This window comes from Chrysochloris asiatica, unplaced genomic scaffold (assembly GCF_000296735.1).
Source record: "Chrysochloris asiatica unplaced genomic scaffold, ChrAsi1.0 scaffold00203, whole genome shotgun sequence".
Lineage (NCBI taxonomy): Eukaryota > Metazoa > Chordata > Mammalia > Afrosoricida > Chrysochloridae > Chrysochloris > Chrysochloris asiatica.
Window position 1 is genome coordinate 2,791,608 of NW_006408721.1, and position 26,811 is coordinate 2,818,418.

The window sequence follows — 26,811 nt, forward strand, 5'->3', positions numbered from 1 at the left end:
AATCCATGTAAACACAAGCCAGTCATCATGAAAACTGTCATATATCATGCTGTTATGCTAACACACATAGGTGCTTCAAAAAGTTTGTGGGAAAATGGAATTAAAAGATAACAGAAGTTTTCCATGAACTTTTTGAAGTCCCCTCACATAAGAATCATTATGTGTCCTATTAAAAACTGAGTAGATTCCTATTTCAGTATAATGTTCAAAGTTGGGGGTCTAAATTCTCCAAGAACTGTACAACGGTAAGAGCAGCAAAGATCAATGCAGGTTTGGAAATCAGCAACTTGGACGCAAGGCCGTCAAGTATACCCATGAAGGTTGTGTACAGCACAACTCTTGCCTACATGGTGGCCTCGCATACAGAATTACTTAGAGAACCCTTTGATCAACTAAATATGTTTCAGAAACACAGAGTAAAAACAACTTTAAATTTAGATTTTAGGAAGCAGAGTTGCCAATGAAGTTACAGAAGCCCTCAGACCGTCAAGAATATAACAGAGATTTACCTCTCTAGCAAGTTCTTTAAAGAAGCAATAATATCTGAAATGAGAATAAATAACCTAACTGGTAGGATCACTTCAAATTCTTTTCCACTTCTAAGTGTCTACTTGCAAGACCTAACTAACTGCTCCATGTATCTCCTTTCAAATCTTCAGAATAAACATGAGTTTCAACTATAAATAAATACTTAGGGATAGTATTAAAAGATAAATCATTATGAAGATATTTTCATTCTGGCTAATTTCAACCTAAGTAGGAAAGGTCAGCCAGGAACTTCACAACTGAGCCTTCGTGGGAATGGATTTTACCGCCCACCTCACTATGTTGCTCCCAGAATTCTCAGAAGCTGCAGCTCAATATGATTTCCACCTTTCAGGAAGCTCCCTTCAGAGTATCTACCCAACAGACTAACTTCTTGTTTGGGCAAAGGATGGAAGGTGATAGTTGGAGCTGAAAGGACCCATATATAAGTTGGGGCTGTGCTCGAATGTCTGGAGCTTACAAAAATGGCAATGCTGCAGGAAAAAAAAAATTTCAATCTTTTGTAAAAGGAAGAAGGACTTCTGCATACATTTTTACTCATTAAATAAAGACACTTATGCTGTCATAGTAACCATTACATATTTCTTTGTGGTTGAAAATTATTTTGTAGTTTTATATAAAAGTTATTCTCTATTTTTACTCAGATAAAAATATTTGTACGTAAAATGTCAAAATAGTAAAGTGAGAAAAATAAAATTATTATACATTAAAAAAAAAAAAGGCAACGTTAGCTGACTGACTTTCCTTATACCGGAATTGTGTGCTAAATTCAAGGTCTCAACTAAATTTATATGGACACCCAAATATTCGCTCCTCCAATGCACATGGTAAGACTGCTGTGAATTTGTAGTTTTAAGAGAATACATTACTGGAACAACATATGTCAAATGCTGCTGCTGAAAAAATGATCACCTTAAAAATAAACACTGGTTTAAACAACATAGTTAACACTTAAATCTGTGTTGTTATTGTTAGGTGCCATCAAGTCGATTTTTGAGTCACAGTGACTCTATATGACAGAGATGAACCACCTCTTCGGGGTTTTCTTGGCTGCAACTTTTACGGGAGCAGATGGTCAAGTCTTCCTCCTGCAGAGCCACTGGGTGGGTTCAGGTCCCCAATCTATTGGTTAACAGCTTAGCGCTTGACCATTGTGCCACCAGAAACTTACATGTAATAAGCAAAATTTAAAAAATGAAACTGAATCTAAAGTGAAAGTAGGCTATTTAGCTCTCATTTTATTTTCCATTTTCCAAAAATTTACCTGAACAATTTCTAGACTTACACAAAAAAAATCAAACTGGCCAAAACCAGAAACATCCAATCATTGTCTTTCTCTACTTCATACTTCAATAATTTTTTTAAAGTAAAATTCTATATACTAGGCACATTTTCAACAAAAATAAGCTATATACTTAACAGGAGTCCTGGTGTGGCGCTGGTAGAATAAACACTGGACCAGGACCACAAGGTTTGCTTAGACTGCAAGGTCGCTATGAATTGGAACTGACTCTACAGGACTTAATAACAACATCAGCTCTAACAGGAAGCCCTATCAAATGAGCTTCACAAGAAAGCAGATGCATAAACTCAATACTGAAGTCCATCGGTGATGTTCTGAGAGTGCTGAGGTAAATACACACTTGCTATGTGTTTCTGTGTATTCTGGATACACCTGAATCTCAATGCTGGAAAGCGTCAATGCAAAAATAGCTTCAGTCAACAGTAAGCACCTTTTTATTCTTGGTGTTTAGCACAATATCTGGCATACTATTGGCACCTGGTGTGGCACGATAGGATAAACACTAGACTGTTAACCACAAGGTCGGTGGTTCAAACCCACCAGTCACTCCCCTGGAACCCTACACATAGTTGCTGTGAGTCGGAACCAACTCGACAGCACTAACAACAACTTGCACATGTTGTTGTTAAGTTCCAATTCATAGTGACCTTGTATAAGTTTCTGAGGAGTGGCTGGTGGGTTTGAACCGCCAACCAGGCTGTTCAACCTTTTGGTCCATTCAGTGCTTATCCGACAGCACCACACCAGGAGTCAGATAAAGCTTCCTATAAAGTCCATGAAATTATTAAAAAAAAAAAAATATATATATATATATACACATATATATTTCTTAAATCAACCTCTTCTCTGCTATGGATAAGTCTCGTGAGATAATGTGGAGAAGGGCTATCAATCTAGATGTCAAGGACCTTAAATATGTGCATGATATATTAAATATATATTTTTATATAATGTTATTAAGGAGTCCTAGTGTGGCTCTGTAGCACAAGCAATGGAACACAAGTTCAGCTTGAACTGCAAGGTTGGCAATTCAAACCCACCAGCTGCTCCTTGGAAGCCTTGCCATGAGTCAGAACTGACTTCACAGCACTTAAGAACAACATAAAATGCGATTAAACACATCTGTTTGCTAATTAGACAAGAAACTTCTAAGTGGACACTAATTTCTAATCTTCATATTCATAAATACCAAATATTATCTTCAACATTTGTTCATTCCATAATTCCATACTTGAAGACTGTAAGTTTTCCTTATATTAGTGCTAAAGTAATACAGTGTACATAAAATATGGTTTCACTTATTAGAATCATAAAAACCAAAGTTCAGATTTTCTATTTAAAAATAATGCATACTAAAAATGTATACCTCTAATGTTTTGAAAATTATTTTTAAATGTCTTGTATTTGGGTGAAGTCTTGCTGGTGCCATCAAGTCCATTTCAACATGGTGACCACATGTGTTACAGAAAGAATTGCTCCACAGGGTTTCTTGGCTGTAATCTTCATAGGAACCGATCACCAGACCTTTCTCCCATGATACTAAGTAGGTCTCAACTACTACCCTTTAGGTTATGATGTTGTTGTTAAGCGCCTTCGAGTTGGTTCTGACTCACAGAGACCTTGTATACGATTTCTAAAGAGCCAACTGGAAGATTGGAACTGCCGAGTATTTTTTTTTTTTTAGTTTTTATTGTGAACTATGTGGGTTTACATGGGAGAACATCAGTTTTACATTCATCCTATGGTATTCTGTTTCACTGCAATGATTACAATCACCTCTAGGCATCATCAAACAACCAAAGGGTACACCCCACAGGCCTGACCCCCCTGAGAACTGCCAACTTTTTGGTTAGCAGACCAGTGCTTGTCCTACAGAGCTTGTTGAGTGCAAACTGCACTATCCACCAAGGAATCTTTCTTATAATGGGCTAGAGTTATAAAACGCTTGGAATTTAAATATTTTGATGCACTAGAAAATTATCTTATACATATATTGACAAGTTCTCATTTTAAAAAATTTTAACAAAAAATATCATGTTCTACAAATAGTTCAAAAGTTGAGCAAAAAATTGTACAAAACTGTACTAATTAACCTAGAATTACAAACCATATCTAAATACTGATATGTAATCCTTATTCAGTCATGTTTACCTTTGATGTCCTGGGCCTCACGAAGAAGGTCCATCACCTCTTTCTCTGCTTCCTTTAGTCTGTCCTCAAAGGCTTGATCTGTCACCATCTCATCCCCAGTTCCAAGTTCTGCTATGAGGCGCTCTAACTCTTGGAGCTTCACGCGGTGTTCAGCAACCTAGATGTAATGAAGGAAAAACAAGGACAAAGAGGACACTCAAGACTATATCTCCGGCAGAGAGAGTGTGAGCACTCTTTGAATCAGCACGTCTAGTCACTCAAGGTATGCCTACTTTTAAGCCAATAATACAAGCAGTTTTTCCGTATTTATCTTCAAAAGAAAAATGGTCAGGACCACATCTTTGACTTTAAATACAACATGCTGATGGTTCTCCAGCCTTAGCCTCTCCCTGAATTTTAGACTACCTCCCTGATCTTTCCATTTGGTCCTCCGATAGGTATCTCAAATGTCACATCAAAGTGTATACCCTTGATAGTCTGTTCTGAGTCATCTCCATTCCACTAAATAAAGCCTCCATCTACCTTAAGACCTATTCTGGATTCTTCTTTTTCCCTATCCTTGTCCACTCAGACTCTCCTTCCACAAACACACATATTTATCCAATCCAGGTTTCCATATTCCTCCACTTCTAACCACCAATCTACATTTAGCAGTTTATGTTCTTCTTAATATAGAAACTAGATTTCCTAGCTGAAAACTCTTGGGCAGATTCCCATTGGATCTGAAATAAAATCTAACTTTCTTAATGTGGTCAACATGGTCCTACATGTCCCTACCAACCTCTCTAGTCTTATCAAGAACCGTTCTTCATTCATTCAGCACACTCCAGCTAACCTCCTCTTTGAGGCCTTTGTACATTACGCTTTTTCTGCCTGGTACAACACACTCCCTGCCCGTTGTTTCTCATTTGGCTTGTTTCTTTTTATCTTTATAATCTCACCTGAAATGAACTTCCCTGGTGAATCCTATATAAACTAGTCCCCTCCAGTTATTCTCTTTGTAGCCTTTATTGCACTTAACTAGTGTATCTTTTGTGTACAGGTATCTCTTATTTTTTGAATGTTTGTTTTACACCGCTTCGCTTTTACAAAAAACCTAAATTAGTATCTGTTTTGCTAACCATCCATAGGGAAGTTTTGCTTTTAAGAAGAAAGGTAAAAACCAAAACTAATGTTTACTTTACAGCAAATTATTAAAAAGTCAGTGTGCACCCTGATCAGTAAGACTGGTGCTGCCAAGCTCCTTGTACACACAACATCTCAGCATCAAGCCTCCGTAGCTTTGAACAGTGTCTGTCTGTGAACATTATAAGCTAGTGTTATTTTTAGATTTTATGAGCTTTTTGTTAGGTTACTTTTTGGGTCTGAAACTACTCAAAAAATTTCCCATATAAATGAGTGACAACTGCTTCTACACTTTATGCCATGTTGGCTCTCACTAGGTTTCCTAGGAATGCTGCACCTGTATTTAAGTTGTATTATTTGTCTTTGAGAGCAGGGACCATGTTCACCAGGTCCATATTGCCTCAGCAGAGCCTAACACAGAGTAGGTGCTCAATGTGTGCTGACTCATTGAGTGCACTGCTGAGAGCTCACCTTATCCTTTACCAGCCGGTAACATGCTGGGCACTCCTGACAGCCCGGCCAAGAGCGGTTATAGAAATAGTTCTCTTCACACTGGTCACAGCGATTTCCCACAAAGCCTTCCTTGCACTCACAATGACCATCGTCTTTGCACTGCAGTGAAAGAGACCCCTCAGGATGACAGTCACATGCTGCAGAGTAAAGGGAGAAGAATACATAAGGAGAAAAAGAAAGGGCACGTCTTGAGTATGAACTCAGGTTGGTATCAAAGCTGACTGTATTATCATTATAAGCAGAGCCTTTTAAAAACGGGCCAATTTATAAGAATTTAAATGATTAAGTCTGCTTAAAAGAGAACACAGGCATTCTTAAAGCAAACATTAAGTTGTAAAGGAAAACATCCATCCTCTGGGGAACATCTCCTGCTACTTGATCACTTTAGAAACTACTCTATGAAACTAATCTATGCTCTCTTCACACAACTCAAGACTTTGCCTCTACCATCATCTCTCTACTGTTTAATCTATTCTGTCACTAAGGAATCGGAAAATCCAAATGGGAATACTTTATTTTGTATTATTTTGTCATACAGTCACTCATGTTGTTCTCTGCAACTGAGTTAATGACTTATGTTACATTCCACAGGAGAAATGAAGACATTCAGAAAGTAAAAAATCAAACTGTTCTGCAAGCTAATACCAGTCAAGTGTTTTTGCTAAGGAGAAGCAGATGTTTATACGTAACCATACCAAAAAGGCCCCAAGGCGGGAAGCAACTGTAGCCAGTAAGTCAACAAACACACTGTGAACAGAATATCCTTTACTGTTTAATTATCTACACTAAGAATGTCATCAATTATAAAAAGTTTCATTAAAGCATAATAGGAGAGCTCAGTATTCAAAGGGAGACTGCTCTTTGAAAAAATAAAAGATGGAAAAGAGGTAAGAATCAGAAACTCTATTAAAGAAAACAAAAGTAAAGTGGTTGCAAAAAAAAACCCCAAAGGAGAGTCCTCCAGCTCCAGATCTTTAGAAAAAAATGATATGATTTGTCTAATAAAGTATTAGAGCGAGACGCAGCCATGACTGTAAGCCAGCTGTGGCTAGACTGAGGCTGGCAAGGCCCTTTCTGAATTTACGATTCTAAATGAATTAGAGGAGACCTGAAGCTGCATAGGAACACTGGTGGAGCATCAGTTAAGCGCTAATTGGCTACTTAACGAAAAGTCAGTGAGTAAAACCCACAAGCAGCTCCAAGGGGGAATTTCCTAAATGATGACAGCATTAGAAACCCTAAGAGTCTGTTCTCCCTGTGAGTTGGAATCAACTTGATGGAAATGGGTGTGGTTTGGCAATAGAGTCACTCAGGGGGTGCAATGGATGCAGACTGCACTGGCTAAGACCATCAGTTTGGGTGACATCAAAATCATCATAACAGTTTTGTGAAGTGTTGCAGCAGAAATTATCACTTTTTATAAAAATATCACTGTGGTCTAGGTGAAAGAAGATGGAGAGAGGATTAATTTGATTCAATAGTGAGTAATTATTATTATTATGACTAATTGCAATGGTTACAACCGTAAAGGCAGAAGTGGTGTAACAAAAAGGGTAGTTAACCTTACATTCCAAGAACAGAGTCTTGGACTTGATGAACCCTAGGACCATCAAGAAATAAGAACATGAGTGGAACATAGAACCCTAATCAGAGAAGCAGTGACACCAGGAGGCAGACATGAGGACATGGAGAGAGAAAGCAGCTGAAGACTCCAGACTCATGGAAAGAGAAAGGCTGTGTGCTGGTGGCCAGGAGGCAGGCTTGCAGAACGTGCCTTTTGGTTGTTTAAATGTTTATATATTCCTGAGTGTTTTTGTGTACATCCAAAAAACAAAACAAACAAAAAAACCCAGAGGGACTAGAAGCAAATATGGTTGAGTGCTGGCTGATGCATGGAGGAGATTGCAATCATTGCAATGAAACAAAATGCAATAGGATGAGTGCAAAATCAATGTTCTCCCATGTAAACGATCACTCAGTACACAAAGAAAGCTTTATTTAAAAAATCCCTGTACTTTATAACAACAAAAACACCTTTTATAAACCCAGCTTACATGTATCAATATAGCGCCAAGGCTAAAGCTCTATGCTGATACACTCTTTGATCCCTCTAGTGGCCTCTAGTCAGAGCTGTCATTATTATTCGATTACAATGATGCTTCACATCATCTGCACACACTACAAGCATGCATGGTTGCTTTTGTTGCTGTTGGTATTTTTTAAATTGTTGATTATGTCCACTTTTCTTGTGTGTTAGCTACAATACTGTGGTAATTAGTATTTATGAACCTGCACCAATAACTTCTTTGAGGTGGATGTTTTGTAGCAAAAGGAGGGGAGTGATTGACTTTGCAGTCCAGGAATAGAGGTCCTGGGACCATCAAGGGAGAAGAGCGGAGTGTGAGACCCTACTCAGAGAAGCAGCGACACCAGAGATGGAGGCAGAGACGATGATGTGGAGAGATGGAGCGGCTATGAACTCTAGACCCAGAGAGGGAGAGGGGTTGTGTGCTGAGGACCAGGGGGCAGGCTCACAGGGTATATACCCTTTGGTTGGGTGATGATGCACGGAGGGGATTGTAACCATGGCAATGAAACGATATACGATAGGATGAATATAAAGTTAATGTTCTCCCAAAGAAACTATCACATAATTCACAATAAAATATTTTTTAAAAAACCAAAAACAACTTACTGGATGAATGAATAAAAGAAGGGCAAAGACCAAAATAAATAAATAACTTCTTTGATAGTGAAGTATAGTAATCAAAGGAAAAGCAGATGAAAAATCAAAACCGGCTTTGGCTCAGTTACTAATAATGTAACTAATGGTGTTGGAATTCAATGTAGAAAGATTTTATAAAACAATTTTGTTATTTTCATATAACCTAAGAAATATTACATTAATATTTGTCACATATTACTCTGATTAAAATTGATAATACATAACTAAGGACTCTGTATAGTCTGGTATGGGAGGAGGTCAGTAGGTGGGGGGTGTGACAAGGACCCTAGTAACACCGTTCGTTGTTCTTTGGTATTTGCTACTTACGTTTGCAGCCTTCAGGTCCAAATCCAAAGTGGTTGACCTCACACCGCTCACAGTGCTGACCAGTAATGCCGGGCTGGCACTCACACTGGCCGGTGGCAATGTCACACTGACCATTGGTGGAACCCAGAGCATGGCAGTCACACCTGAAAACAAACACACAGCATTTCTCAGGGGAGGAAAAAAGCAGACTTCAGGAAAACTCTTTTTTCTTCCCACCAGAATAACGTTGATATCATTTGTATTACAAGACAGACTATTAAAGGTGATAAAGAGAGAATGTTTATGGTCATTAAGCCCTTGAATGCCATGCAATCGTCATGAGTTCTATTCAGAACTTCCTTTTAATGCTACCAGAGGCTCTCCAATCTGGCAATGCACTGGAACTGACCAAGAGCTTTTTTGTTTCCTTTAAAATTGTGGTAAAATATAAAAGGGGGCTTCAAAAAGTTCATGAATTATACTAAGGTATAAAAACTCACTCACTGCTATTGAGTCAATGCCGACTCATAACGACCCTGGGTTTCTTAGGTTGTAAATCTTTATGGGAGCAGAAAGTCTCCTCTTTCTCCCTTCAAATAATTGGTGGGTTTGAACTGCCAACCTTGTGGTCAACAGTCCAGTGCTTACCCTAAAGCGCCACACCAGCACTTCAAGGTATAAAACCATTTATTAAAAAACTAATGACAAGCCAACCTTAGTTCACTGAATCACTTCCTGGCTTTTTTTAAACAATCATAGTATTATAATTCTATGTAGTTCATACATGTAGCAATGTAAAATATTGACAGTTTTTTAAATGTTCATTTTTCCACAGCTTTTTGAAGGCCTCACACACATACCATAAAATGTGCCATTTTAGCCATTTTCAAGTGTACCACTGAGTGGTATTAACTATACTCACCACTTTGTACAAGCACCATCCCATTAGTTTCCAAGTTTCTCATCTCTCCAAACAGAAACTCTGTATCCACTAGGCAATAACTCCTGGATCTCTCCTCCAGACACCCCATGCTAACTACAAATCTACTTTGGTCTCTATGTATTTTTGTCAATCCTAGATATTTCATAAAAGTGGAATCATATTACATTGTTCTTTTTGTGTCTGGCTTACTTCACTTAGCGCAATGCTTTCAAGGTTCATTAATGTTATAATATGTATGAGAACTTACTCCTTTTTATGACTGAATAAAATTTCATTGTATGTGTATGCCACATTTTATTTATCTATTCATCTGGTGATGAGTTGTTTCTACCTTTTAGCTATTAAAAGTAGTGCTGAAATGAACATTGGTATGCAAAGTATGTGTTTGAGGTCTTGCTTCCAATCTATTGAGTAATACATAGGAGTCCTGGTGTGGCACTGCAAGATAATGCACTGGACCACAAGGTTGGTTTGAACTGCAAGGTCGGTGGTTCAAACCCACCAGACACTCCTCGGAAACCCTATACAGGGTCGCTATGAGTTGGAACTGACTTGATGGCACTTAACAACAACAATACATAGAAGCACAATTGTTGGGCCATAGGGTAAGTCTTAGGAGCCCTGGTGGTAAAGTGGGTGAGCACTCGGCTGTGAGCAGACAGGTCAGCAGTTTGAAGCCCCCAGCTGTTCCCTGGGAGAAAGCTGTGGCAATCTGCTCTCACAAAGATGGCAGCCTCAGAAGTCCTAGGGAGCAGTTCTAGGCGGCCCTGTAGGGTTGCTCTGAGTCCCAACCAACTTGACAGCAGGGGGGATTGTTTTTCTCTTTGCTTTTTTTGGCCTGTTAAGTCTACATTCAACTTTTTGAGGGAGGAAATACCAAACTGCTTTCCACCTGGCCAAGAGCACCTGAAAACAGGAATTCTCAAGTTGCACCCTGAAAGAGTTTGATTCTAGGCATTTTAGAGAAGACTGCAATTTGTATTTTTTTAAAGTGTTCTTCAGTGATTCTGGCACATCCAGGGTCACTGCACTCTACTCTTCTCTCTTATTAACTACAACTCTCCACCATTGCCTCTAAAGGGTGATTTACCTTTGGCAGGGTAGTGGTTATGAATCGGGCTGCGAACCTCAAGGTCAGTAGTTCGTAACTACCAGCTGTTCCGCAGGAGAAAGATGAGGCCTTCTGCTCCCATAAAGATTTTTAGCCTCAGAAACACTGTACAGGGTCGCTATGAGTCAGAACCGACTCCACTGCACAGAACAACAACAACAAGGCACTCTCATACTTTTTGGAGCAAAATCCTACAAGTACGAGGAGGCTTCAGTTTGTGAAAAAATCCATTATCTTTTCATTCCAGTTTTCCATGAACTTTTTGAAACCCCCTTGTATAGTATGACTTGCACAAAAGTTGGTGTTTTTTGTTTTTAACAATATAAGAGTCAACCATTTCTTCCACCAATGGCCAATGTTTTACCTCTCACAGCCTTGACCACTCTGCAGGTTATAGAATCCAGGGTCACAGGCAGCACAGTCCCTGCCTGTCACATGAGGCAGACATGTGCACTGTCCAGTCACAGGGTTACAGCCGCTCTGCTGCCTCATGGTACCGTACGGATTGCAGTTGCAGCCTAGGGCAGAAAGACAGAGACAGGAAAAGATGCAATTACTTGACAGAAATATTGAAATGGAAAGCCTGAAAATAGATTCTTTAGACTTGCGTCATCTAATCTGGTAGCCATTAGCCACACATGGGTCCTAAGACTTGCAATGTGGCTACTATGAATTGAGATGTGCTTCTAAGTATGAAATACACACTGGATTTTGAAACCTTAGTATAAAAAAAAATCTCACTCAAATTTTATATTGTTGAATATAATTTCAATAAATAAAATATGTTATTACAAATTCATTCCATATGTTTCCTTCAACTCTTTTAAGGTGGCTACTGGAAACCATGAAATTTATATAAGTAGTTTCCACTATATTTCTATTAGACAGTGAACCAGCATTTTCAGAATCCACATAATGAATGCCCATGAAAAAACGTGCCAATTGTGACAAAGCCTATCCAGTGGCTGATTACCTTTGCATTTGTCTGCTGGATTGGGAGCCAGGGGATTCCCGAAAAACCCGTCTTTGCACCGGTCACAGTAGAAGCCAGCAGTGTTATAGATGCACTTCAGGCATTCTCCCGTCATGCGGTTGCAGTTCCCAACTGCATTGGGGTCAATGTTGTCGTTACACTGGCACAGACGGCAGAGCCTCACCGGACCGTTTCCACCCAGAGGGTCTCCAAAGTAGCCATCATCACAGAGCTCACATCTTTTACCTGGGGGGAAGACAACCTGATGTTATGAAAGAGCTCAGACAGTTGTGGTCTAAATCTAGTTACACTGGTTACAGTCTGCTCCCCATCAGGTTGAGCAAATGTGGTACGATGGACGTGGCACCCATGTTGGGGGCAGATGACCTGGGCCACAGTTGTAGCTCGTGCCAAGAGTCACCTCAGGCATGTCTCTGACCTTTCCAAGGCTCCATGTCATTATTTGGATGATAGTACCTAGTCTGCCTAAGAAAAAAAAAAATCCAAATCCACTGCCATCAAATCAACTCAGGCTCTACTTACCCTATAGTATATAGTGTAACTGCCCCATAGGGTTTCCAAGGCTTCTGGTTTGGTGCTGTAATTAATGCGCTGGACTACAAAGCTTGTTTGAACCACAAGGTTGGTGGTTCAAGCTCACCAGCCGCTCCTAGGAAATCCTATACAGGGCCCTATGGGTTGGAACCGACTCAAAGGCACTTAACAACAACAACAACAATCTTCATAGAAGCAGACTACCATATCATTCTCCTGCAGAGTGGCTAGGGAGTTCAGACCTCTGACCTTTTGAGTGGCAGCCAAGAGCTTAACCACTGTGCCACCAGGACTCCTTCCAGTCGACCTACTCCCCTTAGATTCTTCTGATGATCCACTGAAATACGATACCCAAAGGGCTCTAAAAATGCATCAGGCCCAGAGTTCATGATGCTCTGCAGTCCTGAGGGATGGTTCATCCCTGTATGGTAGAGTGTTTTTGGTGATGATATTGAAAATGATGAAGTGCCATGATTAATACTAGAAAAAGTTTTCCATACAGTAGGGTGAGAGCAGGATCTATCTCTTATGGAAAAAAAAAGATGCACGTGCTAGTTCTTGTTGAGCAGTGTCAACAACTACCAAAGCAGCATTTTCAAGGAGGAGTTAGAGATCAACAATTGTAACTGCCTCTATTAGAGCTAAGGGAACTGAGAGGTTAATTAATCTGTCCACAACCAAATGGCTGCCAGTAACCCAGACAAAGCTAGAATCCAGGCCTCTTTTCACCTTACTAAATTCATGGCTTCTCATCCTTCCTTTTCCATTTATCCCACCATTATTAGTTCAAGTTGTTTTTGATATCATTAAAGCCTTATTGGCCTTGATGAGCTGAAAATTTCTCAATAAGCAGTGTTTCGATTATTCATTCAATGAATATCTACTGAACATCTGTGAGGAGGGCTTCAAAAATTTCATGGAAATATTTTATTAACTTTCAATTCCATTTTTCCAAAAACCTTTTGAAGCCCGCCTCATACTATATAAGAAGCCCTTGGGGCGTAGAGGGCTGCTAACTGCAAGGTCAGTAATTTGAATCCCACCACGAGGAGGCTTTCTGCTCTTGTAGACATTTACAGCCTGGGAAACCCTATATAGGGTAGCTATGAGTCAGAATCAACTTGATGGGATGGCAGTGGTCTGCTTTTGGCTTTTCATACTATATACTAGCACTATTCTAGGTCATTAGGATCAAAGTCATGAACACAGCAGACACATTCCCTGCTCTCATGACCGTTACAGTGAAGTTGGTACAGACACACATATAATAAACAAGATTACTTCAGGTAAAGATAAATGCAAAAAAAATTTAAACAAAATAGAACATGACAGAGTGACGGCATGGACTGAGAAATGAAAAGGGAAGGACCATTTTCCATGACAAGATCTGACGGATGAATAGTCTAGGAAAAGCAAGATGAGCTGTGGGATCAGCAAGAAGCAACCCATCCAGGATCATAGGGGTCACAGTAAGGGATCTGGGTCTAAGTGCAAAGAGAAGCAGCTGGTGACTATTAGAAGTGAGTGGATCATGTTTACATTTTAAAAGAATCCTTCTGGCTGCTAAGTGGAGAACAGATTGTGGGGAAGCAGAGTGAAACAGAGAGACCAATTAGGATGCAACTCCTGGCTGAGTGGTTTCAGCCAGGGTGGTAGCAGTGGAAGTGGTAAAAGTTGTCATATCTGAGATCAAATTGCAAAGACTTGCTGACTGGTTGCTTCTGGGGAGTGAAAAAAAGATGAATCATGGACAAGCCTTAGGTTTTTAGCTTTACCAACTAGGTTGCTGGAACTCCTGCTGTGGTGCTGTAGGATAAATACTGGACTATGAAATACAAGGTTGGCCAGTTCAAATCCACCAGCTGTTCCTCAGAAACCAACTAGGTCAATGGCAGTGTATTTACTGAGATGAGTGAGACAAGTAAAAGACCCACAAGTCCTCTTCAAGGCCTTTCCATGGGGAGGATTAGGATTGGGGCTAGACAAAGGGGGAAGAAATTAAAGAACTGGCTTGGGTTTGCTTAAATTAAAACCTTGTGATAAACTTAAATCAGAGCTACCTGATAGCCCATGAGAAGGTTTCACTTAGAAATACCATTTTGGCAGCTACAGCTAGGCTACTTTTTGTCTTAGTTTAGGATCTAGTTTCAGTTCCTGGCTGTAACACTTCTATGACTTTGGGCAAACTGGTGGTGGTGGCGGCAGTGTGTTGTCGAATTGGTTCTGACTCATAGCGACCCTGTGTAGGGTTACTGAGGCTATTTTTATACATCTTTTAGCCCCAGTTTTCCTTATCTTCCCTCCCAGCATTGGAAGAGGCAACCGTGTTTCTTTGCTTTTTGTACTCTTGTATGCATTCCTATATCTGAACTAAGCACTGTGAATTATGATTGTCTGCATTTCCTGCCACATTTGTAGTTGCTGAAGAACAGAAGCCATCTTTCACTCATCTTTGTATTCTCAAAATCATGCACTCAAATTTGCTGAAAAAAATAGTACAAATATTGCTAATATTTCACCAATAAACATTTGTTTTAAAGGTATGTTATATGTGAAAGAACACTATGAAATTTGGGTGATTATCAGTAATTACTCCTTTTTTTATATATTCTTCTAAAAGAGTAAGTCTAATATTTGCATTCTGTTAATAAATATTTTCACCAAGTACTGTTATTAGAGATCTATTTTTGTTGTTGTTAAGTGCCATCTAGTCAGTTCTGAATCACAGCGATCCTGTAGAGGGTTTCTGAGGAACACCTAGTGTGTTTGAACCACCGATCTTGTGGTTTGTAATCCAGCGCTTATCCTATTAACACCACACCAGTAGTTCTTAATGAGACCCATTAGAGATCAATATGGGATCAATTTGACAAGCAATTCAAGAAATTAGACAGGAAACTAAAGCAGTGAGATTATGTCAATGAGGAAGGCCAACTCAGGCAGAATGGCAGGACAACTCAAAGACCTTGATCAATGTCACTGAGTGGGTCCATGTAGAAATGGTTGAACTGGTGTATGTTTTGCTATGTGTATTCTCAACAAGAAAATAAACTTTTAAAGAAAGTTTTACTGTTATCTTAATTACTACTAAGAGTAAGTACTGTCAATAGGAATATTCAATATATGCTAACGCTGCAGAGTGTTGTTGGTGTTGTGTGCCATGGAGTTGGTTCCGACTCACAGTGACCCTGTACAGGGTTTCCGAGGCTGTAAATCTTTACAGGAGCAGAAAGCATCATCTTTCTCCCGCGGAACAGCTGGTAGTTTTCGAACTGCTGACCTTGCGGTTCGCAGCCCGATTCATAACCACTATGCTACCAGAGCTCCTTAAGGCTGCAGAGTAAGGGGCCCTAATAACCTTGGATAGCTGTGAAGGACAGTTCACGGACAAAAGCCTTTCTGGGGAAGTGATGTTTCAACTCAGCTGAGTTGTGAGTGCCAGGGTGGGTCGTGGAGGATGAGGCTGAATCAAAAATATGAAATTCCACACTAATTGCCACTCCTTATTTGCTCAGCTCGCTTAAGTAAATGATCACTGCAATTCTCTTATGCTTGGTGTGGGGCTAGTGGAGTAGTGAAATGAAGAGGGGATACTTTGATGATTCCTAATGATAAAAGAGTATTTTGATGAGATGTAAGCAATAGAGTATCAGCTTGGTGAACTTAACAAAGAAACAAGCTTATTATTCATGCACTGTAGCTGTATCTTTTAGACAAGAATCAGGTATCAGAAGCCTAGCCAAACCTCTCCATTGACCTGGACACCAAAGAAAAGACTTGGTCTCCCCACTCAGCCAGCCAAGGTACTTCTCTGAGTTGCTATGGAAGATCCAGTTTTACGTTCTTTTCAAAAAGAAAAACACGTAGAATGGGAACACAGGGCTATCCAAACCTTTAAAAAAATGAATATGTGTATTCTCCCACTAAATGTGATAACTTCTGATACACTGAAAGGGCTACTAAAGAAAAAGAATTAATTCACTTTAAAAACTACATCTTTATATTAAGAATTGCAGAGCAGGTCCACAAACTAAAAACTTAAGTCTGGCTTCTCATGTGATGAGAAATGGATATACTGTAGTGATCTAACACATCAGCTTCAGAGCCAGACTGCTTGGGCTGAAATCCCAGCTCACCAATGACCAGCAGTTTCAGATGTGTAACGTATTGTCCTTGTGCCTCACTTAGCTATCTTCACCGTACCATTGGAATAATGGCAGTACCGACCTCACAAGGTTGAGAGGATTAGTGAGACTGAACATGTCAAGTGCTCGAAATGGTACCTGATCTTCAGCAAACACTAAATGTTAGGCACTGTGGGCTAATGCGTCAGACTGCAAAGTCATTTGAACTGCAAGGTTGGTGGTTCAAGCTCACCCAGTTGCTCCTTGGAAACCCTATACAGGGTCACTATGGGTAGGAATCGACTCGACAGCACTTAACAACAACAATAATTACTAATCAACTAGACATTTTAGGAATCCATAGCAAACCTGCTTCTTACAAAACTTTTGCCATAATCAATGAACCAAACTAAAAATTCTAGACAAGTAAAAGACCCACAAGTCCTCTTCAAGGCCTTTCCATGGGATGGAACACTGACAGCTGGTGAAGGAAGCAGACTTACCAGTCGTGCCAGTAGGACAATTGGTACAAACCACCTCCTTTGTCTTGGGGACAACAGCACAACTTGAACCCCCTGGACACGGACAGGGTTGGCAATCAGAGGTGGTGCCCAGAGTTGAATCTCCATAGTACCCATCACTGCACTTTTCACAGTGGGGGCCAGCTGTGCTGTCTCTGCAGTTGCAAACACCTATTTAGAAAGCAGGTATGAGAAAACAAGCACGTGTAAGAGTCAACAAGACCATTACCATATCATTCCCATCTGAGATGCAACAGCTGCCAAAGATCAGCTTCTCACCTGTGTCAGGGTCACAGGTCTCACTGTGTCCATTGCAGGTACAAAGCACACAGGGACTGTACGGTCCCAGACTTGGTGTTTCTCGTCTGTAGCCTGAGAGGCACATCTCACAGAACTGCCCTCCGTATCCCACAGGGCAGGTGCAGGACTCCACCCATGTAGCAGGGATTCCAGGCCCAGGGCGAGCACTTGCCATGGTGACATCATCCAGATAGCCAGCACCTGTAGAAGGTGTAGAAAAGACAATCATTCAGCTGGCTTCTGCTACTCAGAAGTTCAGGAAAAGTCAATAAAGCTAAGAAGGAACCAGATGCAAAATGCCAGGGAAAAGTAGTCAGTAGTTTAACTTAGCCACTAAAAGAGAGAGTTAGAAAACAGCATTTAGAACAATGAAGTGGTGGCACAGAAAAACGCTTCTTTACCTACACATACATACACCTGAATTTGCTAGTCTCTCTAGTGCAGTGGCTCTGTGGGATAAGCATAGGACTGTGTACCACAAGGTTGGTGGTTCAAACCCACCAGCTGCTTTGTGGGAGAAAGATGAGATTTTCTGCTCCCACAAAGATTTAAAGCCTCAGAAATCCTATACAGGGTCACTATGAGTTGGAACCTACTTGACAGAACTTAACAACAACAGTTCTTCTAATCACCATTGTGAAAAATAAAACTCATTTTAACACTCATGTGGAACAAGCAGAGCTCTGAGTAACAGAGAAGGGAGAAAGAAGAGTTTGAACCTGTAGCTATTAAACATTGTTTCTGTTCTTTTGCTACAAAAGCAGAAAGTGACTGTAGAGTTCAAGAATAAGAAAGTAGGGAAAGCACCTGTCTGTAAGTGACAAGTTATTGATTTTTGTCCTGCATTAGAGCAGCAAAACCAAATAAAAGTAAACCAGCTGCTATCAAGTCCATTCTGACTCATAGCAACACAATGTGTGTCTGAGTTAGAACTGTGCTCCATAAGGTTTTCAAACACTGGTTTTTCAGAAGTTAATCACCAGGGTCTTTCTTCCAAGGTGCCTCTGGGTGGACTGAACCCACCAACCTTTCAGGTTAATAGCCAAGTATCACCCAGGGTCTCTAAAACAAGGAAACAAGTCTTACTACTCAGGATTGTATCTAACAACTATGCAATTTCTCCAAAGTCATTATGCCAAAGGTCATAATGCCTTTCCATGTCTATTAGAAAATAAAAATAGAAATCTTATATAGCTCACACCAGTGATTCATCCAACCCAGTGGTGCCCTTGATAGCATCAGAAGGAGTATACTATAGGAGAGAAATCCTTTATAACATCATCAATAAATCAGCCACTCCAATCTAGTCTCTTAAAATTTTATGGGTAAAGTATATTTCTCCATGTTATAAAATATTTCTTGTTGTTTACGTAACTCATTTGGAAACTGAATTACATAAACTAAGGTTGAGCGACATCTCTTCTATGATTGCATTGAACTCAGTCAACTTTAGATATGACTTTGTGTTTCTTTGCCCAGTAAAATCATGAGATACATCTCCACTGATTAAGATGCTTCTAACTCTATCATACACTGGCTCCCCATTCTAAAAACATATTCCTTCAATCTTGTTCTTATTTCAACATTAGTCCATGTCTTTTCCTTCCTTCCCTTTACTACTAGACTTCAAAAAGATAGCCTTTATTTTCCTCATGTTTAAATTACTTCTCAAATCAGTGCAATCTAACTTCAAAATTCAACACTTGAAAAAAAAAAATCACCTTTATTACCCTATTCAAAGTCCAACAATGTGATCTTTGTAAACCTAGTAGTTATTTCTTCTCCTTTAAAAATATTTTTCTCCCTTGGGTCTTAGGACTTGAACCTTAAATAACTGTGTTACTAGGGTTCAATCTTCTTTTCTCTTTCTATGGATTTTTGCTCTATTTCCAAATATAAAAATGATTGCCCATATGTTGACAACTTTCAATCGGAGGTCTTCAATCCTAACTTTTTCCTAAGCTCCAGAGATCCACATTTCTGACTACTTAAAAAGATATATTCTTCTAGATATCCACACAGGCATCTAAAAACAGTTGAGCATGTCCAAGCCACTGATGCTGCTTCCAATACCACACCATCAACTGACTTCACATCCCTCAGAAACAAGTCTTCATTTAAAGTTACTGTGGAAAAAGGTCAAGAATCTTAAATGGCATACCTAAAATAGCCTTGTTCAACTAAAATTATAACAATAACCAGTAATTTAGAAGTTGTCATAATGTGGCCAACAAATAAAAAAGCTTTAATAATTCATTGCAGTAAATAAAAAGAAATGAAGGTTAAGCAACCTGAATCAGGAGAATTGTACTTGAGGCTTTTGTTGTTGTTGTTAAGGGTTGTCAAATTGGTTCCAACTCATAGCAATACTGTATAGGGTTTCCAAGGAGCAGCTGGTGAGATGGAACCACTGACTTTGTGGTTCACGCCAACCTTGTGGACCAATGCTTAATCCCACAGTGCCAAACTAAAAGAATTATGAATTTGTTGTTGTTGTTAGGTGCCATTGAGTCAGTGCCAACCCATAGCGACCTGATGCACAGCAGAACAAAACACTGCCTGATCCTGGGCCAACCTCTCTAGTGTTGCCATGCTTGAGTCCATCAATGGTACCACTTGGCCAACCCATCTCATTGGGGGTCTTCCTCTTTTCCTCTGATCCTCTTGCCTTACCAAACATGATATCCTTCTCCAGCGACTGGTCCCTCCTGACAATATGTCCAAAGTATGAGAGACGAAGTTTGGCCATCTTGGCCTCTAAGGAGCACTCCGGCTACACTTCTTTCAAAACGGATCTATTGGTTCTTTTGGTAGCCCATGACACTTTCAATATTCTCCTCCAACACCATTACTCAAAGGCATTAATTCTTCTATGGTCTTCCTTATTCACTGTCCAGCTTTCACATGCATATGAGGTTATTGAATATACCATGGCTTGAGTCAGGCATACCTTAGTCCTCAAGCTGACATCTTTGCTCTTCAACACTTTAAAAAGGTCTTGTGCAGCAGATTTGCCTAATGCAATACGTCCTTTGATTTCTTGACTGCTGCTTCCGTAAATGTTGATAGTTGATTCAAGAAGCATGAAGTCCTTGACAACTTCACTCTTTTCTCCATTGATAAGAATGCTGTTTATTGGTCCAGTGGTGAGGATTTTTGTTTTCTTGACATTGAGATGCAATCCATACTGAAGGCTGTGCTCTGTGATCTTCATCAGTAAATGTTTTAAGTCCTCTTCACTTTCAGCAAGCAAGGTTGTACCATCTGCATATCACAGGTTGCTAATGAGTCTTCCTCCAATCCTGATGTCATGTTTTTCTTAATAGAACCCAGCTTCTCAGATTATTTGCTCAGCATACAGATTGAATAAGTATGGTGAAAGAATACAACCTTGTCATACACCTTTCTTTATTTTAAACCATTCAATGTTCCCATATTCTGTTCGAACAACTGCCTCTTGGTCCAGGTAAGGTTCTACATGAGCACAATTAAGTGTTCCTGAATACTCATACTTCACAATGTTGTCCATAGCTTGTTATGATCCACACAATCCAAAGCCTTTGCATAGTCAGTAAAGCACAGGTAAACATCTTTCTGATATTCTCTCCTTTCAGCCAAGATCCATCGGACATCAGCAATGATATCCCTGGTTCCACGGTCTCTTCCGAACCCGACTTGAACCTCTGGAAGTTCTCTGTCAATGTATGATTGTAGCCGTTTCTGTAATACCTTTAGTAAAACTTTACTCGCATGGGATATCAAAGAGATAGTTCCATGATTTCTGCATTTCACTGGGTCACCTCTCTTTGGAATGGGCACAAATATGGATCTCTTCCAATCAGTCGGCCAGATAGTCATCCTTTCTTGGCAGAGATGAGTGAGTGCCTCCTGTGCCACCTCACTGTCTTGAAAGATTTCAATTTTTATTCCATCAACTCCTGGTGCCTTGTTCTTTGCCAATTCCTTTAATGCACCTTCATCTTCATCCTTCAGTATCATTGGCTCTTGATCATATGCTACCTCTTGAAACAGCTGAACATAAACCATTTCCTTATGGTACAGTGACTCTGTGTATTCCTTCCATCTTCTCTTGATGTTTTCTGCATCATCCAATAATTTGCCCAGAGAATCTTTTAATAACGAAAGTCGAGGCTTGAATTTTTTCTTCAGCTTCCCCAGCTTGAGAAATGCTGAGCATGTTCTTCCTTTTTGGTTTTCTGATTCCAGATCTTTGCACATTTTTTTGTAATATTTGGCTTTATCTTCTCGAACTGATCATTGAAATTTTTTGTTCAGCTCTTGGACCTCCTCATTCTTCCATTTGCTTTAGCATCTCTATGCTGGAGAGCAAATTTAGTGTCTCTTCTGACATCCATTTTGATGTTTTCCTTCTTAATGACTTTTTGCTTTCTTCATGTATGATGTTCTTGATGTCATCCCACAACTCTTCTGGTCATTTCAAATACCTTCTTTGGACAACATAAGAGATGACTATACACATGGACCTCACCAGATAGACTACATAGAAATCAAATTGACTATATCTGTGGAAAGAGTGAAACCAAGGCCAGGGGCAGACTGTGGAACAGACCATCAATTTGCTCATATGCAAATTCAAACTGAAACTGAAGAAAATGAAAATGAAAACAAGTCCACAAGAGGCAAAATCTGACCTTGAACATATCCCACCTGAATTTAAATTATGAACTTGTTGTTGTTAAGTGTCGTCGAGTCGGTTCCGACCCATAGCGACCCTGTATAGGGTTTCCGAGGAGTAACTGGTGAGCTTGAACCGCCAACCTTGCAATTCAAACGGCTTTGCACTCTGATGTATTAACCCATAGTGCCACACAACTAGGCAGGCATAAATTGTACCTCTAAAAACTCTTGAGATCTACAACTCTCAACAAAATCTGAATTATCATCACTCTATATCACAATTTTTAGTCTTAAATAAAAACATTTTGGTATTATTTAAGAGATATTGATATCTGGTAAGGTTATCAGTTAAGATAATGATTCATTCTTCTATTTATATTTTACAAAAAAATTGTACTGCTATACAAATTATTTAAACCTCAAAAAAAAAACAAAAACATTTTGGAATAAACTGCTACTGTTAAATGTGTACTGCTATTTCTTTGTTAAAGTCCTGAATATATATATATATATATATATATATATATATATATATATATATATACTTTGTGAGGCTTTTTAGAAGTATCTATCTGTGTACAATGCAACCTCAGTAGGTGTATTAACTATAAAAAATACTGTTTACGAAATTCAGCAAATTTTCTCTAGATTTTAGAAAGGAACTCTTTGAAACTGCAATATAATATTTTTACCCATGATTATATATAATGAAGTGACTTATACCATTTTTCAAGGATCAGTGTTGTGACATTAAGACTTTAGAGAGAAACTTTTGTGCTATTGTGGATCCTCTGACCTAACTATCTTCTTATGCAGTTCTCCTAAGTGATAGCACAACTTACTTCTCTCACTGTATGTCCCACGGATTTTGATAGAGGTCAAGTTGTTCAGGAGTTTCTGAAATTCAAAAGGGGTAAGAGTAGGTCTCCAAGGGTAATCTGTTGCTTCATGAAGCCTGGAAGGAAAGAAAACATCACATTAACTAACTCTGAAAGTGTAATTCTGGGTGCTGGGGAAGCATCTCTTGCTCACTTATGCCTCCAATAATGCAGTACTCTCACAATCTAACCATATCAGAAAGGCGATTGTTGGTCAGAGAGTACAAATACAAAAGGTACTGATTAACAAAGGGAAGCTCCCTTTCACAAAGTCACCCTGATAACCTATAAACTTTTCTTAAACATACACCTCTAGGCCAGACATACTTAGATAAAGAAACCATTTTCACAGTTCCGACATATTTGACCCAGGAGACAGTCTTACCTGAAGATGTATTTCACAGGGGTCTCACTCGGGTAGGAGTTGCCCTGTGCTATCAATGGCACAGACACTCTTAGGCCGGCCCCCTCGAGCACCAGGTCTTCTGCAGAGAGGCGAGTATCTCGCCTATCCACTCGGAATGAGAAGGAGAGGTTCTGGCCATAACTCAACATCTGCTTGCCCAAGAACTTCGCTGGAATGTAAACACAAGGGTGAGCAAGAATGTGAGAAGGAGAATTTTGAAAAGCACACATCAAGTCAGATTGCTGTTTAGCCTTACTTACCAGGAGCAATGAAGTACCTAGGAAAGTAGCTATCTGAAATGACGGCAATATCTTGCCTCTCAGGGGACCACTCAAGTGATGCTTCAGAGCCATCCCTCTGTTCCACACGCCACCCGTCCTCATCTGGAAGCAGAGAATGAAAATATAGTACCATTACATCCCAAATTCAGGTCTTGTATAACTCTTTCATAACTACAAAACAGTCTATGATGGAACCTCACATGCATAAGTTCCCCAGTAAGTTTCTGAGTAAGTGGATCCTACAGCAGTACCTGAATATGCTAGATCCCTCAAGCTATTATTTTGCTTTATTTAAGATAACATTTGTGTTCACTATTCACCAAGGTAAATTCATACACAATATGTATGTTTCCACTAAGTAAAAACACCAAGCATGAAAAATCATGAATACTGAATAATATTAAGTGTTGCCACCATCAAAAACCTTCAAAGAGTTACTAATTTAAAAAAGCAAACATTTCAAATCTAATCTCATAGTTCTAGGGGGGGTGAAAAGATCAGAATTACCAATCTGAAAGGTAGAAGTTATTAAATAAACACTGTAATCGACAGCATTTGTGCAAACAGAAGAATGTCCAAAGCAGAAGCAGGGTGTGCAGCCCTGAGGGTTAGATAATTCCAGATTGAAAAATCCAGGTTTGCATCTGAAAGAAATGGAGACACAGCCAGTTTGTTGGTTTGTTTTACTTAAAATATGATAGCAAAGAAAATACGATACAGCTAGAAAAATGAGTTACCTCTCACAATTGAAGCCTTCAACATTGTCTTTGCAGACACATCTTCCTGTTTCAACATTACATTCATCTATGCTGCCAGAAGGATTACAAGAACATGGCCTGTTGGATGGAAGATGGGGGGGGGTGGGGTGAGAGAAGAGGCAGGAGGAGAGATGTTCCACTCTTAAAGCCAGCCTTCTGTTTTACTTACTAATGCAGTTGTTACTTATACGTGACAGTGAGTCAGTTCTGGCTAATCGTGACCCTATGTACAACAGAACAAAACACTACACAGTCCTGTACCATCCTCACAATTGTGATGCTATTTATCTGTCCAGTTGTGAGGATTTGTTTTCTTTACATTGGAATGCAATCCACATCGAAGGCTGTGGCCTTTGATCTTCATCAGTAAGCATTTAAGTCCTCTTCGCTTTCAGCAAGCAAGGTTACATCATCTGCATAATGCAGGTTATTAATTAGTCTTCTTCCAATCTCAATGCATGGTCTTCTTCATATAATCCAGCCTCTCAGATTACTAGCTCAGCATGCAGATACAGTAAGTATGGTGAAAAAATACAACCCCAACACACACCTTCCTTGATTTTAAACCATTCAGTATCCCCTTGTTCTGTTCTAACAACTGCTTCTATGTACGGTTTGATGGTTGAGGCTTGTGTCAAAGTGACTGGGTCAGGAATCCAAGTGTTTTGACAGTTAAATCACAGTAATCCCCCATTATGAAATCTAACATATGTGATCAACCCTATGAGGAGATCTGCTGTATGCGGCCAATCGCTGAAAAGTGGCTTCCTTGGGAAGGTGGCCTGTTTCCAATACACTGGACACCCAAGCAAAGCTTACTTGCTTTTCTGCTGGGTCTGGATCCTGCATCTGGCTTGTTATCTGACCTCCTGTTATTTGGATTTGAGCCAGTGGGCTGCTCTATTGCTTGACGATCCTAGGAGTCTTCAGCCGTCTGCCAGCTTACCTAAATCTGCCTGCCTACTGTTCTGTCGTTCTTGGTTCATCTGACCCACGAACTTAAGACTAGCTAGCCCACCTCTACTACTGTCAGTCATTTCCTTTATATAAACTCCTCTTTATACACACATACATAAGCCTCACTGGTTTTACTTCTCTAGAGAACCCAGTCTAAGGCATACATGTTCCTCATGAGCACAATTTAGTCTTCTAGAATTCCCATTATGTTAGCAATAATTTGTTAGGATCCACACAGTGGAACACCTTTGCACAGTCAATAAAACACACACATTTTTCTGGTATTCTCTGCTTAAAGAGCCATCTGACATCAGCAATGAGATCCCTAGTTCCATATTCTCTCTTGATTCTGGTTTGAATTACTGGCAGCTCCTTGTCTATGTATTACTCCAACAGTTTTTGAATCATCTTCAGCAAAATTTAACTTGCATATGATACTGACAATTCTGTATAATGACTTCTGTATTCCTTTGGGTCACCTTTCTTTGGAATGGGCACCAATGCAGTCTCTTCCAAATGACTGGTCAAGTAGCTGTCTTCCAAATTTCTTGGTACAGATGAGTGAGAGTCTCGAGTGCTGCATTCGTTGGTTGAAACATTTCAGTTGGTATTCTGCCCATTTCTGAAGCCTTGTTTTTTTGCCAATACCTTCAGTGCAGCTTAGACTTGTCTCTTCAATATCATCTGTTCTTGATCATATGCACCCTCTTGAAGTTGATAAATATTGACCAGTACTCTTTTTTAGGACAGTGACTTTGTGTATTAGTGTTATTTTGGAGTTGGTTTGCTGTCAAGTCAGTTCTGTTTCACAGTGGCCCTGTATAAGGCTTCCGAGGCTTTAAATCTTTACAGGAGCAGAAAGCCTCATCTTCCTCCTGTGGAGTTGACTGGTGGATTTCAACTGCTGGCCCTGTGGTTAGCAGCCCAACTCATAAGCCACTATTCCACAGTGGCTCTTGCATTAGTATTACATAGTAATAGATTTATTAAAAAATAAATGTACAACAAAATGAATCCCAAAACCATGTTTATATTTGGATTTGGTTTGAATCAAGGATACTCATCACATTTAAAGAAAACCCTCCTGGCTCATTGTTACAGCTAGAAATCTTGAATCTTGCTGACCATTTTTGAGGGGGAAACATTCATTAACACTGCTGCAGGTAGTCATAAAGTTGATTATTATGAGTTAGCTACATTTAGATTTTGCAAGTTTCTTGTGGTTTCAGTACATCATACCTGCATCCTGCCTCCGTGAGAGAATGGAATCCCGGCTGGCAGCGGTCACACTTGTCACCCATCACCCCTGGCTTACAGCTGCATCTTCCATAACTATCACACTGTGTGCTGAGAGAGCCTAAAATGTAAAGAACTCATTGTTAGGGTGAGCCACAAATCAGTCCAGATATGGAAGTAAAATTAATTTGTCAATTGGTAACTACAATGCCTAAAACCAACATGCAGTCTCCAGATAGTTACTGAGAGATCAAACATCAACTGTGAAATCAGGACTTTCCAAAAATCATACTCCTTTAATTCAGGACACTGACACTTTCCAGAGACATACCTGAAGATGAACTGACTCATCAATGCTGAAGACTTGCTATAAATTACCCTATCGTTAGATGCTGTCGAGTCAATTTTGACAATGTGAACTGCCCAATTGGGTTTTTTGG

At 39.7% G+C, this 26,811-nt stretch overlaps 1 protein-coding gene across 1 annotated transcript in view; it reads right to left on the reverse strand.

Moving 5' to 3' along the window:
- The window catches only part of LAMC1 (laminin, gamma 1 (formerly LAMB2)), a 154,882-nt gene that overhangs the window by 14,716 nt on the left and 113,355 nt on the right, over nt 1-26,811 (reverse strand). Inside the window, exons 6-18 of the mRNA XM_006872541.1 lie at nt 26,375-26,492; nt 24,158-24,256; nt 23,928-24,064; nt 23,400-23,522; nt 23,119-23,308; nt 22,698-22,810; nt 17,176-17,397; nt 16,879-17,067; nt 11,697-11,942; nt 11,088-11,241; nt 8,691-8,833; nt 5,597-5,775; nt 4,001-4,157 (exon numbers count right to left, since the gene is read on the reverse strand). Coding sequence (XP_006872603.1) covers nt 4,001-4,157; nt 5,597-5,775; nt 8,691-8,833; nt 11,088-11,241; nt 11,697-11,942; nt 16,879-17,067; nt 17,176-17,397; nt 22,698-22,810; nt 23,119-23,308; nt 23,400-23,522; nt 23,928-24,064; nt 24,158-24,256; nt 26,375-26,492 — 2,070 coding nt within the window. The remainder of the gene's footprint in view (nt 1-4,000; nt 4,158-5,596; nt 5,776-8,690; nt 8,834-11,087; nt 11,242-11,696; nt 11,943-16,878; nt 17,068-17,175; nt 17,398-22,697; nt 22,811-23,118; nt 23,309-23,399; nt 23,523-23,927; nt 24,065-24,157; nt 24,257-26,374; nt 26,493-26,811) is intronic.